Below are 15,831 nucleotides of genomic sequence, written 5' to 3'. Positions count from 1 at the left end.
GGTCTTGATGACTTCTCGAGATCCCTTCCAGCCGGACATTTCTATGATTCTGTGAAACTAGCTAGATACAAACCCATCTGTTTTTGTCACATTAGGTAAGAAGAAAGCCCAGTGTCAATATTGAGATCCAATAAGTTCAGAAAGGACTGGAATGGTACAACATACTTACAGAATGAGCACTCCAGGACTGTGTTTTTGATATTGTGCTGCACGTCCCTTTGGTTAGCCTTTGCAAATGGTCAAGCCATTCGTGCAAATCCTGGCTGCTGTTACAGGACACTGTGATTCGTTCTATCATGTTCCCTGCATTAGAGGATTAAATTACATTCCTTATAAAATGGCATCAATCCACCAAAGAGAGAAATTCAGCCCAACTCATTCTGACAAGAAGCACCTCCTGTGTTTGCAATGCGATATGGCTGGAAAAAAAAAAAAAAAGCTTCGCATCCCAGAGGAGGAAGGTACAAGTCCCTTTATATGAGCCTGTTCAAAAGCCCAATTAAGTCAATGGGAGCTTTTCTTCTAGCGTCAGTGGGCTTTGGGGATCAAGCCCTCTGTGACTCTGGTATGACTATATCTGGAATAGTGTGCTCAATTCAGGGCACCTCATTGCCGGAAAGATATTGACAAACTGGAGGGAGTTCAGAGAAGATCAGCAGAAATGACCAGGGTACTGGAGGGATAAATGTGTGAGGAATTAAAAGGTTGGTCTAGCTAGGAGTCATGGGATGAAATTATGAAAGGGAAATTTAGACTGAGTATTAGGAAAAGCATCCTAGCCGTGAAATGTTTTGGGCTGTAGAATGATCTGTCAAGGGACCCCAAAGCATAAGACATTTATAACTAGAATGGACAAGAAATTAGGAAATATAAATCAGGAAACAATGCTGCACTGGTCAGGGATGGACTGGATGATCCAGATCTTTTTCCATTTCTAGCTCTGATGATACTCTGACTCAATGCACAGAAGTAGTGGCTTGTGAATCAACTGGCAGTAGATTATGGAAGTGGTTCCCAACATTTTCAGAGGACTGTACCAATTTAAGCAGACCTTGGCTGTACCTTAAACTCCCCTCTTTTCTCAGCATACAAGCTACTGGTAACCCATAATGGAGTCTGAAGCAGCCTGAGCACAGTCATGGCAGGTTAAACTGCACACAAATGGATCAGAAGCAGACCCCCTTCTTGGTCATCAAGGGAGCTGGACACACAGAACTCAGATGTCACAGTAGCATAAGAACAAGAACAGATTAGCATATCGTAGCAGTGAAAGTGTAAAGCATCTCATGTAGTAGCAGATGGGAACTACTTATACAGTAGCTGCTGCTCCCACTGGACAGGAAATGCAACAAGTGTAGTGACCTGTGATTTCAAAAGCATGCTCGGTCCCTTCGGTTCCTTCTAATTTTGTCAGCGTCATTCCGGTTAACGGCAGTTTTCCCTACAAAAAGAATTGAGAATGATTCAGACTCTACATCTATCATTTTTAGCCAATTTGCCTCTCTCAGGAGTCACCACCAGAAATCACTGAAGGCTTCAGGAAACCAGAAAAGATTACCCTTCAGTTTGTGGATCTAGATTTCCCTGTCCTTAGCAGGCCAAACACAAGGTCAAGTCTATTAAAAGAACTCCCATGCTAACTGAATTATAATAAATTATAGTACCTAGCTCTTCCATAGATTTCAAAAGCTTTACAAAGGAGGGTCATTTTCACTAACTTCCATAAGCCTCTCTTAGGAAAAGTCATGTTGCACAACTGAGCTGTCAGTCTCAAATCAAAGCCAAAGAATGCCCATCATGACTCCTTACTATAGTCATGATTGCTCTTGTACATGTGTGCTTGAGTGTGATAAATCAGCACAAGGCTGTTCCTTTCTTGGGAATTATTTCATGCCTCCAGTAGGCTGTGGGGATTAAAGCCAAAACAGAATGACTTCCGCCACTCAGTAGTGTGGTAAGCCCCCAAAAAATGCATTGCCTGGAGCATTGCATTATGTAAAATGGAAATTATCAGCCTATGGTTAAAAAAAAAGGTCATAATGAAAGCTTTTAACCAGGCATTATTGATATGGGGGTGGTACACGCCACCAACACCCAGTCTGAAGTTTCTATTTGGGTTCAGAATGGTAAAGCCATGTCAGCATTTATTGTGCATGCACCAGAGTAATTGCTCAGAACTCTCTGAGTATAAGAAAGTGAGATATTTTAATTTAAGGGCACTCATGCTTGTGGAAACTATCTAACGACTCCCCATGCTGCTATGTATGATAAACTAGAGTTCTCTGTTTCCTGGCGGTGGGGTGTTAGCACCACAACAGAGAAATTTCAGAAAGCAGAGGAATTTAATCTGATTACAGACATTTGGTTTCCTTCTTTACGCGCAAATACTTGCAACTTCAAATCAAATTTGCCTACCTGATAGATAAACCCAGTCATCCGAGGGCTTGCAGACAACATTAGCAGAACATTGGAAAACAACATGAAATACCTCTCTTCTTTTTCCTAAAGTGAAAAATACATCCATCTTATAATGCATCACACACATTTTCCTCAGAGACATTAGTATAATGGGCGCAATCCAGTTGCAACTGAAATCAATGGCAATGTTTCCAATGACCATAAGGGCACCAGAACTGGACCTATTAATTTAAAATGTACTTATTTTCTTTACTTAATAACCCTTCAGAGTCTATAAACATTGATACATGTATCCTACCAAGCATTAATTTGGCTGGCTATGAGAATTACCAATGCTCTAATAGGTAAATACTCAATCAAAACCAGTAAGAGCTACTGTGGTAAGAAATTACTCATATATAATACACACCCACGTACACATATATATGTAATAGAATATATAACACATATATTAATACATAGAGAGAGAGCATTAGAGGCTACCATGTCTCACTTGTTTATTTAAAACATAAAGGTCAAAACCTGCCATGATTCTACCCGCAGAACTTCTGGTAACGGCAACAGGAGTAGTGCATATAGATTGATGACAGAAGCATGCTCGCTTGACAACACGAAAACAGCTTTTTGTCTGAGAGATAAATGTGAGTCAGATAGCGCAGGAGCCTGCATGGTGCTGAGGGCACTCAGGATCTGATCCAGGGATGCATTTAAGCACATGCTTAACTTTAAGAATATGAGCAGTCCCACTGAATCCTGAACTTAAAGGTAAGCAGATGCTTAAGTGCTTTGTTGGCCTGGAGCCAGAGCACTTAGCATCTTTTACAAACACGGCCAGGATAAAGAAAATTTTTGAACCTGAGCATTTTTTTTCCATTTTGACATTGAGAGGGAGAGAAGGACTTTTGCCATGTTAAACACCTTACCTCACTTGCCCCACACTGTACCACGACCTGTGACATATAGATTACATTGCCCATGGTTTTGATATCCTCTCCTTCCCATCCTGGAATGGTCTCTGAAAGGATCTGCAATTCAAGTTGTTTCCTCTTCCTCAGCTCCTGGCACTGTGACTGTAAAGCCGATATCACAGACAAAAAAGTTTGTTAAAATGAGAACAGGAAACTTCAGAATCAAACCTTCTCTAGCCCACCAAGAAGAGATTTTCCGGCAATACTCCTGTCAGTCTGATGGCTAACACCAAATGCAGTCATTAGTGTGACCACTTCACAAGGAGAATGTCTTTCTACAGGCCAGATTTTTAAAGGTATTTAGGATTTTCAAAGGCATCTAGACATCTAAAATGCATGCATCCGATGAAGTGAGCTGTAGCTCACGAAAGATTATGCTCAAATAAATTTGTTAGTCTCTGAGGTGCCACAAGTACTCCTTTTCTTTTTGCGGATACAGACTAACACGGCTGCTACGCTGAAACCTGATTTCAATGGGTGTTAGGTGCGTGGGTGCTTTTGAAAATCCAACTAGGTGCCTAAATACCTTTAAAAATCTGGCCTAACATTCTACCTTGTATATTACTTATTTAGGATCACATAAACCTGGCTAAAGATTCTGGCTTATTGTAACTGTCCCTTAATAAAAAGTATCAAAAATCTGGCCTTAGAGGAAGACCAGAAGAGACCAAGCCACCACCAATTATCTCAAATGAGAAATCAACAGCATCACTCAGCTTTATACAATTGCGTTCATGCAAGCAGGAAATCTGAAATTTGCTTTATTGTACTAAGTTTGTTAAAGTAACAACATTTTGATGAATTACAAAGTCAGAAGATATTTTAAAAATGAAAATTAGAAAAAGAGAAAATAAAGGGGCACTGAGGTATATTTTCTTTTGTCAAATCAGTCCTGTATCTAAGTGAAAAATGTACCCATTTTCTAAGCCAACATGGCCACAGAGTAGGAATCGTGAACTTTCTATTTTTGTAGGTTTTTAATGAGAAAACAGCAATTTTGTCCAAACTGTAAATAAAGTCAAATTGGAAGGGGTGCAAAACTGCATGAACCAGATCAGCAAATATTTTCCTATTAAATACTGCATAACAAAAACTGTGAATTTTGCACATCTTGAGTACATAGAGGAATAGAATAACTTAAAAGGAATCCATTTAAGTTGACCTAAAACCAGAATATCTAGTTATAATTCAACAGAATGGGCCAAACGCTCAGCCTGTCTAAATCCATATAGCTCCAATGAGCTCCATGTGTTGCTCTTCTTTCCAGCTGCCTTAATTGCCATATGGGAATAATTATACAAGATGCAAATGGAAAAGAAAATGCCAGAGCTGCTCAGAAAAATTTACTTTTAAAAAAACCTAACAATGTCATTATAAATTTTGTCTTATTAATTGTATCTCGGTTCAGGAGTACTGATTATACACACACAATCTCACTCTCTGAGGGCAAAGGGCCTGGTCCGAAGCACTCTGCAGTTAATGGGGAAACTCTTATTGACTGCAATAGGCTTTGGATCAGGCCCTAACTCCTGAAGTCTTTATACAGTATGTACACAGGCAAAATTCCCAGTGAAGTCGTTGGAGGTGCTGACTGAGAAAGGATTGAAGGATATTGTCCTAAAGCACATGTGCTACTCAGTGGGGCTGTGCAAGCATTTCATTATGGAACCTGATATAGGGTGAAGTTCTGATGACTTGGGAGGAAAAATCCTGCAAGGCCAAGCCTTGGCTCAATTTTTACTCAGTCCTCACGCTGGCCAAGCTCTTATTTCTTACTCCATTTCAAACTCAGGATTTGACCCAGTTTTGTACAAATCCTTCAGGGGCTGTGACCCTTTCGCTGTGACTGAAGGAGAAGCCCCTTTTGGCTATCCCCTTGAGACACTCATTTTTAGAACCAGAGTTTAGTGGTTTCCTTTTTGGTTTGCAAAACTTTGTGCCAAAAGTCATGCGGTACAAGTCACAGGGTGGGTCTTCTGTGACCCTGATTGGCTGAACCTGCAGTTCAGGAGATGCAAACCCACATAAAACCTACAAAAGTTTTCTGCAATCCCTATAAACTGAAACCACTGTATTATCACCCTGCTGCTATGACAGGGCTACAAACAGCATTTTCGTTAGCTTTCTGCAACCCACACGCTCTGCTTGGAAGCATACACTTGACTGATCCCTGACTCCATGAGAGTCATGCTGGCATATCTGAAGGCAAAATTTAACTCTTTGACCACCTCACCTCAGACATATAGTAAGTACACTACAGTGATTAGTAAGAGCCCAATCCTGAGATATGCTGAGCATCAGCAAATCCCATTGAAGCCTTATGCACAGACAGTTTAACAATAGGACCTAATACTGTACATGAATAGCTCGAGTACAAATCTCCTTAAATTACGAGCATCTCTAAAGCTTAAAGCCATTTTGAAGTTAATATAACTGAATTACTTCCCTATTATCTGCTATAATGAATGCAAATTGTTGAGCTTCTAAGTAAATGTAACACAACACCCTGTTTCCTGTTTTCTATGAAATTTCTCCTCCCTCCTTTCTTCATCTGCACTGTTAATCATTGTAAACTTGCAACTTCTCTGCTAAGGAAGGAAGGAAGGAAGCTGGAGCACATCTGTAGTGGTTATAGTGAAAGGTATTCAGTAGCTTAAGAGACACACAACATAACTTTCTTGATAACTGAGCATTAAATCTTCCCCAGTAAAACAGTCAACCATGTGGAAGGTTTTCTTTCTCCTTTCATTTGCAGAAAGGTTCTAAAGTGATTTGGAATGATTCATTGAAATATGTTCACTATTGAATTGCTACTGATTGCTTTACTGTTATTTGTAAAGACACAAAGAGACAGTAAACTAATAACTTCTCTACTTATTGCCATTTCACATGGTGTTATAAATGTTTATAATATACAAGGACCTGATCCCAAGGCCATGGATACCAGTGGAAAGACTCCCAATTAAATGAATGGGCTTTGGATCAGGCCCAGAATGCATCTCTTTATTAGAAGTTACAGTTGAGTTATATACTTGTGTTAATCCTTCATAGCTCATTTTAATGAGTAAGGAATTGTACAATTACATGTAGCAAAAATGACAAAGGTGTAAAGGGGAAAGAGATGAAAGAAAACTCCCCACCCACACGTGGCTTCCTTATGTGGCACACATTTAGAATAAGTTCTTTATCTAGTGAAGTTACTACACTACAGAGATCACAATGCAAGTGTTGGAACACGCTACCAGATGGCAAAGTCAGGCAAAATTTCAAATAAGGTGTCTCCGTAACCTGTCTTTTCCATTCTAAAAGACCTTTTCACAAGGAGACAAATGTCAGGCTTGACTCACTCTTTGTGAAACACAGCACAGAGAAGGAGCGCTCTATTTTGAGAATCACCACCTACCATAAGGGACTTGAAAGATGTGAATGCTTTCAAAACGTCTTCATGATCCGGATGTGCCTCCTAGCAAAGGAAGAAATCTTTGTTAGTTATGAAGAGCAACAGCGTTTGGAAATGGAGATTTCCCTCATTCCTGCCATGGTTTAAAAGCCATGGAAATTCTGTATGGCCATATGAAGCTGCGTTGCTACAGTGTAGCACAGGGAGGATGCATCATGGCCCAGGGGAACTACGCATCCCAATGCGGTGAAGGACCCCCCTTCACTCTTCTGCTGCCTTTGTCAGCCTGATGTGATTTAAAGCAACTAAGTGATGCACTGATGCAAAACTCTTCAACAAAAGAAAAGGGATCAAGGATAGATATCATTTCAGCTCAACCAAACATTGCTTTTTAAGAAATCTACAGCCCAGTGCCAGATTGTATAGGGCAAAGTTCTGCTCTCTTGTCCACAAAGCAGATCTTGACTCTTGTATGAAATCCACCGCTCACCTCCCATCTATGGAATTCCCATTAACATCACTGGGAGTCTGCACTTGCACAGAGAACAGAAGGCTAGAGGGGCAGAGATCAGGGCAGGACACTGCCCTTAGTTTCTGCCTCCATCACTGTATGCATGTGGCCATTCTGATATTGAATAGGCACACACAACGCCCATCAACTTCAACTGGAGTATTTCACACAGATCTGTGGGCAGAATTTGGCCTATACATTATACACTCTTTACAACCATAATCCAGAGCCCAGTCGCTGGACATAATAGCTGAGCCAGTCATGGGAAGATGGGCCAAGGACAGTGCTTAACGTGCAACGAAAGAAGTGCTGGGACTCAATAGGTCCCGGGGGCTCAAGCAAAATTGTTTTACTTTCATAACTGATGCAGCAAGCCCAGAGGCTCAGCCCTGGCAAGCTCCAGCACAAATTAAGCTCACAAGATACAGCCACTCCCACTTCTATCACATTTATACACTCATACAAAGTGCAGCACATATAAATCCACACACCATGTTCACAATCTAGAAACCAACAAAAATAGGTGACCTGTGTCTGACCAACCCTCCAGCTCTTCTCTCATCTTGGTTAGGGTGTTGGCCACAACAGCTGTGGGCATGCAGTCAGAGGAGCATGGGCTGTAGTCAGTGAGAGAGTTAGGGGAGTTTCTCTTTTCTCTGTTCCTTCTCTAGCCTGGGCCCTACACTAGAAACATTAGCCGTTGCTGATGTGCGCAACTGGAATGGTGCTGGAAGGAGTGTAACTGCAAAGTGCAGACCAGACCAAGCCCTGGCAGCCCAGAGGGGCTGCCGCTAAGACAGGCTTCCTGCCTGCCCCGGCCCCACGCTGCTCCCAGAAGTGGCCAGCGTGGCCCACACAGCCCCGGAGGGTCGGGGGGCAGAGGTCTCCCTCCACGTGCTGCTCCTGCCTGCAAGCACCGTCCCCACAGCACCCATTGGCTGGGAGTGGGAAGCTGTGGCCAATGGGAGCTGCAGGGGCGGTGCTTGGAGAGAGGCAGCGTGCGGAGCCACGTGCCCCCTGCCTCCAGGCGTGCATTGGCCCTTCTGGGAGTGGCATGGCTGGGGAGACAGGGAGCCTGCATTAGCAGCAACCACACTGCGCCGCAGACCGGAAGCCACCAGAGGTAAGTGCTGCGCGATGGGAAGCCTCACCCCAACCCCCAGCCCTGAGCCCCCTCCCGAAGCCAGCACCCCATACCTCCTCCTGCACCCTGAACCCCCTCCTGCACCCCAAACCCCAGCCCCGACTCCCCACCCAGAGCCAGCACTCTGTACTCCCTCCTGCGCTCCAACACTCTGCCCCGGCCCAGAGCCCCCTCCTGCACCCAAACTCCCTCCCAGAGCCCGTACCCCCTCCTACACCCCAACACTCTGCCCCAGCCCGGAGCCCACTCTTGCACCCAAATTCTCTCCCAGAGCTTTCACCCCTCACCCCCTCCTGCACCCCAAACCCCTGACCCAGCCCAGAGCCCCCTCCCACACTGCGAACCCCTTAGCCCCAGCCCAGAGCCCGCACCCCCCCCCCCGAACCCCAACCCCTTGCCCCAGCCGGGGAAAGTGAGTGAGGGTGGGGGAGAGTGAGTGATAGAGAAGCAGGGGGATGGAGTGAGTGAGGTGGGGCTTTGCAGAAGGGGCAGGATAGATCCTGGGTTGCCCTTAAATTCAAAAAGTGATCTTGGGCATAAAAAGGTGGAGACCACTGGGTTACACAGACTTAGCAGGCCTGGGCAGAAACAGGATCAGTAACCAGACGGATTATCTGTACTAGGGCTTTCAATGTTATTATCACAGCAACTCACCTGAACCTAGGTTATCAAGGTAGGACATTTTTAGGACATTTCTCTGGTGCGAACAAGCCTCTAGTTGCCCATCCAGAGTTAAGATGTATTTTGGATAAAAAGTCTCGATAAAACGTGTCCTCTGGGACTGAATCCTATCCCAGTGCCGTAACCAGGTGACCTGATCTCCCCTCTCTCACACCTCTGCTGCTGCCAGCATTTGATAGATTTTGCTAGGGCCAAATTTCCAAATAAGCCAGTGACATGGGGGCTTGTGGGGAACTATAGCAGCTTTCCAAAAATATAAATGTCTTATTTAGTGAGCCTCAAAACTGAGCCTGCTTTGGGCATTTCCCAGAGCCCTGCCCTGGTGCCAGTGAGCAGTGAGGGCAGGGCGCAACTGGGTCACAGCCACTATGCTGTAGCCTATAGAGACTCAGTGCATCTGCTCCCCCTCCTCAAAGCTACAAGCTCTCAGCCCCCCATCACCCACCACCTTTCCTGTGGAGCATCGTGACCCTGAGCCCTGCCCTCTGCAGCAGCAGGAGGGAGATATGGGAGAGCAGGGGGCTCTTGGACACCGTGGCAGTGAGGGCTATGAAAGTACCAGGTGCATAGGCTAATGAGATAGGAGGTGAAGAGGGGAGGGCAGCAGATTGGCCAGCAGTCTCATTTTGAGCAGGACAGACTTTGCCTCTGTCCTGGGTCCCCATGTTGTGTCCTTGAGTGGCTGAACCAAAATAGATGTTTTGTCTGCCACCTTGTGCGTTCAGCACCACACGTGGCCCACCCTGACTGCCGCAGAGCGCCACAGCTGCTCGGCAGTTCACCCCGTGCTGCAGGCAAACTGGACAGCGGCAACTCCACAAGCAGCCATGTTGGAGCTGCCTTGGGCAAACCCTCCGGAAGAGGGGCCTAACACTGGAGCCTCACCAGACCCTCCTCCAGAAATCCCCACCCCCAAAGGGTGAGCAGCCTCTCCTATCCACCCTCTAGGGGCCTGCCCCCCATCTGGTGTCACCAGGTCTGCTTGTGCCTCAGCAGTTTTCCCGGGGTAGCTCCTCCTTGCCTGCACTAGCCCCGTTTCCACTCTTCCTCTGCCCCATCCTAGTTGTATCCCCTCCTTCCTCATTGCCCTCTCCCCACTGTATGCGCCTGCTGCCTGCAGCATTCTTGCTTGCCACTGGGAGAGTGTGTTCATGCATAAACCTGGTGCATGAACAGAGCAGCTGCCTCACTGGTATGAGCGCACTTGTGCCGAGAGAAGCCCGGAGCAACAGCAAAGCAGCCTTTGGTTGCTACACTGGGAGCAGTGGCCTCTCATGGCCGCAGGCAAGAATTGCAAACAAAACAGCGATTTTGGTTCAGCCACTCAAGGACACAACATGGGGACCCAGGACAGAGGCCAAAATCTGTCCTGCTCAAAATGAGACTGCTGGCCAATCTGCTGCCCTCCCCTCTTCACCTCCTATCTCATTAGCCTATGCACCTGGTACTTTCATAGCCCTCACTGCCACAGCGTCCAAGAGCCCCCTGCTCTCCCATACCTCCCTCCTGCTGCTGCTGCAGTGTCCAGAGGGCAGGGCTCAGGGTCACGATGCTCCACAGGAAAGGTGGTGGGTGATGGGGGGCTGAGAGTTTGTAGCTTTGAGGAGGGGGAGCTGATGCACTAAGTCTCTATATAGGCTACAGCACAGTGGCTGCAACCCGGTTGCGCCCTGCCCTCACTGCTCAGCTGACCCATGTTAGAGTAGAGCACTTTGAACCTGATTAAGCATCATGATTAGACTCAGCTATAAGGCCTGAGAGTAAGAATGGCCCAGCGGTTAGGATGCTAGTCTCCAACTTGGAAGACCCAAGTTTAGTTCCTTGTTCGGCCACAAATTTCCTGTGTGACTTTGGGCCAGCCTCTAATTCCTCTGTGCCAGAAGAACAGGGATAATGGCACTGTCCTACCTCGCAGAAGCGTGTGAGGAGAAATATATTGAAGCATGTGGAGTGCTCAGTTACTACAGTAGTGGGCCCCCCCTCAATATCTAGAGAGAAGGACCCCTGGTACAAGCAATTCTCAATGCAGTTTTTTTGGCAGCACAAAACCCCCCGCATGATCTGCCTGGCAGATGCTATGTTTCATTTACCTCCATGTGCCGCTCCAGTTCTTGGAGAAGGGTGACGTACTTATCCAGTCTCATGAAGGGTTTGCTGAGGCTTGTTGTTAAGATCAAAATCCCTGGGTTGGACGCGCCCTGGTTCTCCATAAACTTCTCCAGTTCATCACTATAAACAGAGATAAGGAAAGTTCACCAGCCTCTAAGGGCCATGTTTTATTAACGCCTTCACTGTCCAAATAATGGTGGCCCAGTTCTGAGCTACACTCCATTGCAAAAGAAATCCAGCTTCTTCCACATTTGCCAGCTGATGCAAACACAGTGGGCCAGAGAGGGCCAGGCTGGGGTTTTGGCAGATCAAGGCCACTGGTCCCCAAGGAGAGCTCAGGGGGGTAGGGGAGGACATGGAAAACCCTGGTGCTCAGCAGGCATGTGCATTCTGTGCAACCACCATGGGTAGGTGCAGCCACCTCCCCACACTAGTGCACTGGCCAGCTCACCAGGGGTAGGAAACCAAGTTCTCCTAGGGTGACTTGAACCCCAGGAACACTAGGAAGGAGCAGTACCTGTGCTCCCTCCCACTGCAACTGACCCTTGCATGGCGTCCCCAGTGAGAGATGGCTCCTAGCACCCTTCCTCCACCCCCACATACCTGTGTCAGGACCCAGACACAACACAGGCCCAATGTATGGAGAACACATTTGTAATGACAATTGCTCATGTTAGATGGCAAGTAGGGACCATTGTTACTGGCTGCTGTAGCGTAGGCATGCCAAGTACTGTCAGGGCTCTGCCTATCACCACTAGGCCTCTCTCCTGTGGTGTGAGGTATGGGTACCCTGGATCCACTTGCTGCTGGGTGCTTGAACAACCCCCTGGGAATAGTAAGCAGGGTTTCCTTTCTAGAGAACACACTTGATAGAGATCACTAAGGTACCAGTGACCACTGCTGGAAGACTGTGTCCACAATTCAAGAACAATGTTGCTAAATTGGAGAGGGTTCAGAGAAGAGTCAAAGAATTATTAAAGGATTAGAAAGCACACCTTACAGTGACAGACTCAAAGAGCTCTGTCTATTTAGCTGAACAAAGAGAGGTTGAGGAGTGACTTAATTACAGTCTATAAGTACCTCCGTGGGAAACAAATACTTAAAAATGGCCTCTTCAATCAAGCAGCGAAAGGGCTAACGCAATCTAGTGGACACAATCCAAGGTCTAACACAATCCAATGCCTGGAAGCTGAAGCTAGAATTCAGACTGAAAATAAAGTGTAAATTTTACCCAGTGAGGGTAATTAACCATTGGAAGTTGTTCGAAGGGTCGTAGTGGATTCTCCATCACTGGCCATTTTAAAAGCATGATTAGATGATTTTCTAAAAGCTCTGCTCTAGGAATTGTTTTGAGGAAGTTCTGTGATCTGTGTTTTACAGAAGATCAGACTGGATGATCACAATGGTCTGTTTTGGCCTTGGAACCTACTAAACATGCAAAACATGCTCAGCTTTGGCTCATAACACTTTGGAGAGCACATTTTGTGTGCATCAGCATATTCACCAAAACAGATCAGTTAAATGCGCATTTTAAACATTCTCTGGCTAATGAACTGAATGAAGGAGTCACTGACTATAGTCAGGACTGTAATTAGGGTAAATTACAATCAGATGTGTTACAAGAGAAACATTGTAAAGGCCTCCATTTTAAAAATACAAGAACTCAGACCCTGGGATGAGGTCACTGCTTTCACAGATGTGTGCAGGAGAGCTAAGCAAGCACTGGAGGGAACGGAGCAATAGCCTGTCCGCTCAGAGGACTCTCTTAGCTCTGAGTTTACAGCTAAGGCACATGCAGATGTCTGTCCAGGAGTCACACCGTGAATGAGAATGTTGCCATGATTAGTGCAATAACGTACAGAACTGCATGGCCTCTTTGTGGTTTGCTTGAGCAAACCTCTGTTTCAAGCCTCTTCATGCCGTATTTGGGGCCTGATCCTGAGAAGTGTGGAGCACCCACAAGTAAGTGAATGCAAGTTGAAGGTGTTTGAACCTCACATGATCAGACCCCTGATGTCAGCATGTCAGAGTTATGTGGGATGCTTGTGCGTTCTTGCAGGGAAGCAGGTGAGCACAGGTTGATCTGCACGGTGGCAGGTTCCTCTGCACACACACACAGGGTCTTTGGAAAGACTCCGTGCAATCATGTTGCCTTGGGATCCTGTTGTCAAGATCCCAGGCAAAGGCCCTGGCTGGACTTGCCATTATTAAAAAACGGATGGTTTGCTTTTTCGACACGAGCCATTCCTGACCTGTGTTGGGTTAGCACGTTAACAGCGGAAGGGTGGTTAGCACAATACGTGAGGTACAGGGATCGGAACTGTGGCATCAGGTTCATAAAACAGCCTCCCACTCTCTGCTGGTTCTCAGGAAGCCTGCAAATATAAGCAGCAACATCTTCAGAGCATGTCCTTGAAACAAAAGTTAATGAGCCAGATCCTCAGACATGACAAAGCATCAGTGAAATGGACACACTGTATTTCATAACCAGCTGCCAGTGCTAGCTGTGGTAGAAATTCAGCTATGTAGAGCAGTGGTTCCCAACCAGGGGTACACGTACCCCTAGGAGTGTGCAGAGGTCTTCCAGGGGGTATCTCAACTCATCTAGATATTTCCCCTAGTTTTACAACAGGCTACATAAAAAGCACTAGCAAAGTCAGTACAAACTAAAATTTCATACAGACAATGACTTGTTTATACTGCTCTATATACTATACACTGAAATGTAAGTACAATATTTATAATCCAATTGGTTTATTTTATAATTATATGATAAAAATGAGAAAGTCGGCAATTTTTCAGTAACAGTGTGCTGTGACACTTTTGTATTTTTATGTCTGATTTTGTAAACAAGTAGTTTTTTAAGTGAGGTGAAACTTGGGGGTACGCAAGACAAATCAGACTCCTGAAAGAGGTACAGTCATCTGGAAAGGTTGAGAGCCACTGGTGTAGAGTGTTTAGCTCACCCTAAGAACACACTTCGAGCCTTTCAGTGACAGCTCTAACTCAGAATTCTAGCTGGGGCGGTTTAACTTTAGGTGGTCAAACCCTCCATAGATGAGGACACACTTGGAAGTGCCTCTCAGGTCTCTGCTGTGGCTGCTTAATAAAGTGGGAGTGTTCTCTCGGACATCTCTGGCCTGTTGCTTCGGGGTAAAGGAGCCTCTGTCCTGCATGGTTCCTTCCCTCAGAAGCTCTGTGCAGTGCTTGAATAGGAGATGAGAGACAGAAAGGAAGCCCAGAGTCTGAAATTATTCTGCTATTTTGCCCAGCTTCCCCACACCGCTATCCTGTTAGTCAGCTTTCTTTTTCTCTTTTCAGTAAGAGGGATGAGACAGAACTATCCATTTCTCCCAGTTCTAGTCCAAGCTCTGCCCTGGTCATATTGACAGCTGGGGATGGTACATTCACTTGCGATGAAAGGAAAAGATTTACATTGATGCTGTTCAAAAAGGCTTATGAGAGTTAGACACTCAGTTCCCTCTGACTTCCAATGGGACTGGGCATCGGTCTCCTAAAGGCAAATGCCAGTCTTAACTTTCTGTTTCTAAGCAGGGCAGTTCAGAAGACACCGCAGAGGTACACGTACCCACTATTTTTATTGCTTCTCTTACCCTCTAACACTGATGACAGCCTTCTCTAGCTCCTCCTGTTTTCTTCTATATTAAAACAAATGTGCAGACAATAGCTAGGAGCAAAGTTAATAAATAGGCCTTTGTATTATTTTTAACCACAGGTTAGTAACTCATCACCCTTAATTGCAATGACAGATGCTTACTTTGCACATTCTTCCAAGGCTTGATTCAGTGTTTGCTGAAATGAACATATTTCCTCAACATTTCCCAGTAAAGATGCAATATCCACCACACTTAGCCTGAAAGAATTAAAATACTGAAATAGTACTTGATAGGTACTTCGGAATGGTTCAAAACAAATCTCTTATTTAAAAAAAAGACATCTGAGAACATCTCCAAATAACTTGTTCAAAATATGGGAGATTTAAAGTATTTGTTTCAACAGAAACACGAATTAATGTAATGAAATACAAAACCAAAATTCATGATACACAAATAATACCTTATAGAAGATGTTCGCTCTCAAGGATTAACTGAATTGTATTTTAATCATGTAATCGTCTCACATTGTTTAATTGTCCTCATTGATATAGACAGGATTTCTTCTGGGGGCGGAGAAGGAAGATGTAGACACAGAGGTATGGGCAGAATAGTATTCATAGGCAGGCCAACCCTGACTCATGTTACAAGATCGGAGCTTTAGATTGTAACCTCTTCCAGGGATGGACTTTGTACAGCACCTGGCATTTAGGACCTATTGCATACAAATTACAATGACCATCTCTGTGCTCCCTGCACTTCCTACTAGTCTTCCCATCATCATCTCAGCACCTTCGGTCATTTCAGCCTTACTTCCCTTTGTGCTTTCTACAGTTCTGTGATCAATCAGACTTCTAGATAAGATTGTTACAGCAAGACGAGAAAGTCACATCACCTAGTGTTGTGCCTCTGGATCCCATGATAAGAACTGTGACTAAGAAGGCCAACATGCATCCTGTGGGGAAGAAAGGCTGGGGTCTTGAGAC

The 15,831-nt window shown here is 45.2% G+C and overlaps 1 protein-coding gene across 4 annotated transcripts in view; it reads right to left on the bottom strand.

Moving 5' to 3' along the window:
• Positions 1-15,831, bottom strand: part of ARHGEF6 (Rac/Cdc42 guanine nucleotide exchange factor 6) — a 60,336-nt gene that overhangs the window by 13,370 nt on the left and 31,135 nt on the right. For all 4 annotated transcript variants that reach the window (XM_084639820.1, XM_084639821.1, XM_084639822.1 and 1 more), the window contains 8 exons: positions 15,010-15,105; positions 13,484-13,606; positions 11,213-11,351; positions 6,790-6,849; positions 3,342-3,488; positions 2,416-2,502; positions 1,363-1,441; positions 170-303 (listed from right to left, as the gene is read on the bottom strand). In XM_084639820.1, coding sequence (XP_084495946.1) covers positions 170-303; positions 1,363-1,441; positions 2,416-2,502; positions 3,342-3,488; positions 6,790-6,849; positions 11,213-11,351; positions 13,484-13,606; positions 15,010-15,105 — 865 coding nt within the window. The remainder of the gene's footprint in view (positions 1-169; positions 304-1,362; positions 1,442-2,415; positions 2,503-3,341; positions 3,489-6,789; positions 6,850-11,212; positions 11,352-13,483; positions 13,607-15,009; positions 15,106-15,831) is intronic.

The sequence above is a fragment of the Lepidochelys olivacea genome (genome assembly GCF_965140295.1).
Source record: "Lepidochelys olivacea isolate rLepOli2 genome assembly, chromosome: 9".
Lineage (NCBI taxonomy): Eukaryota > Metazoa > Chordata > Testudines > Cheloniidae > Lepidochelys > Lepidochelys olivacea.
This window is presented reverse-complemented; position numbering and strand designations above follow the sequence as displayed.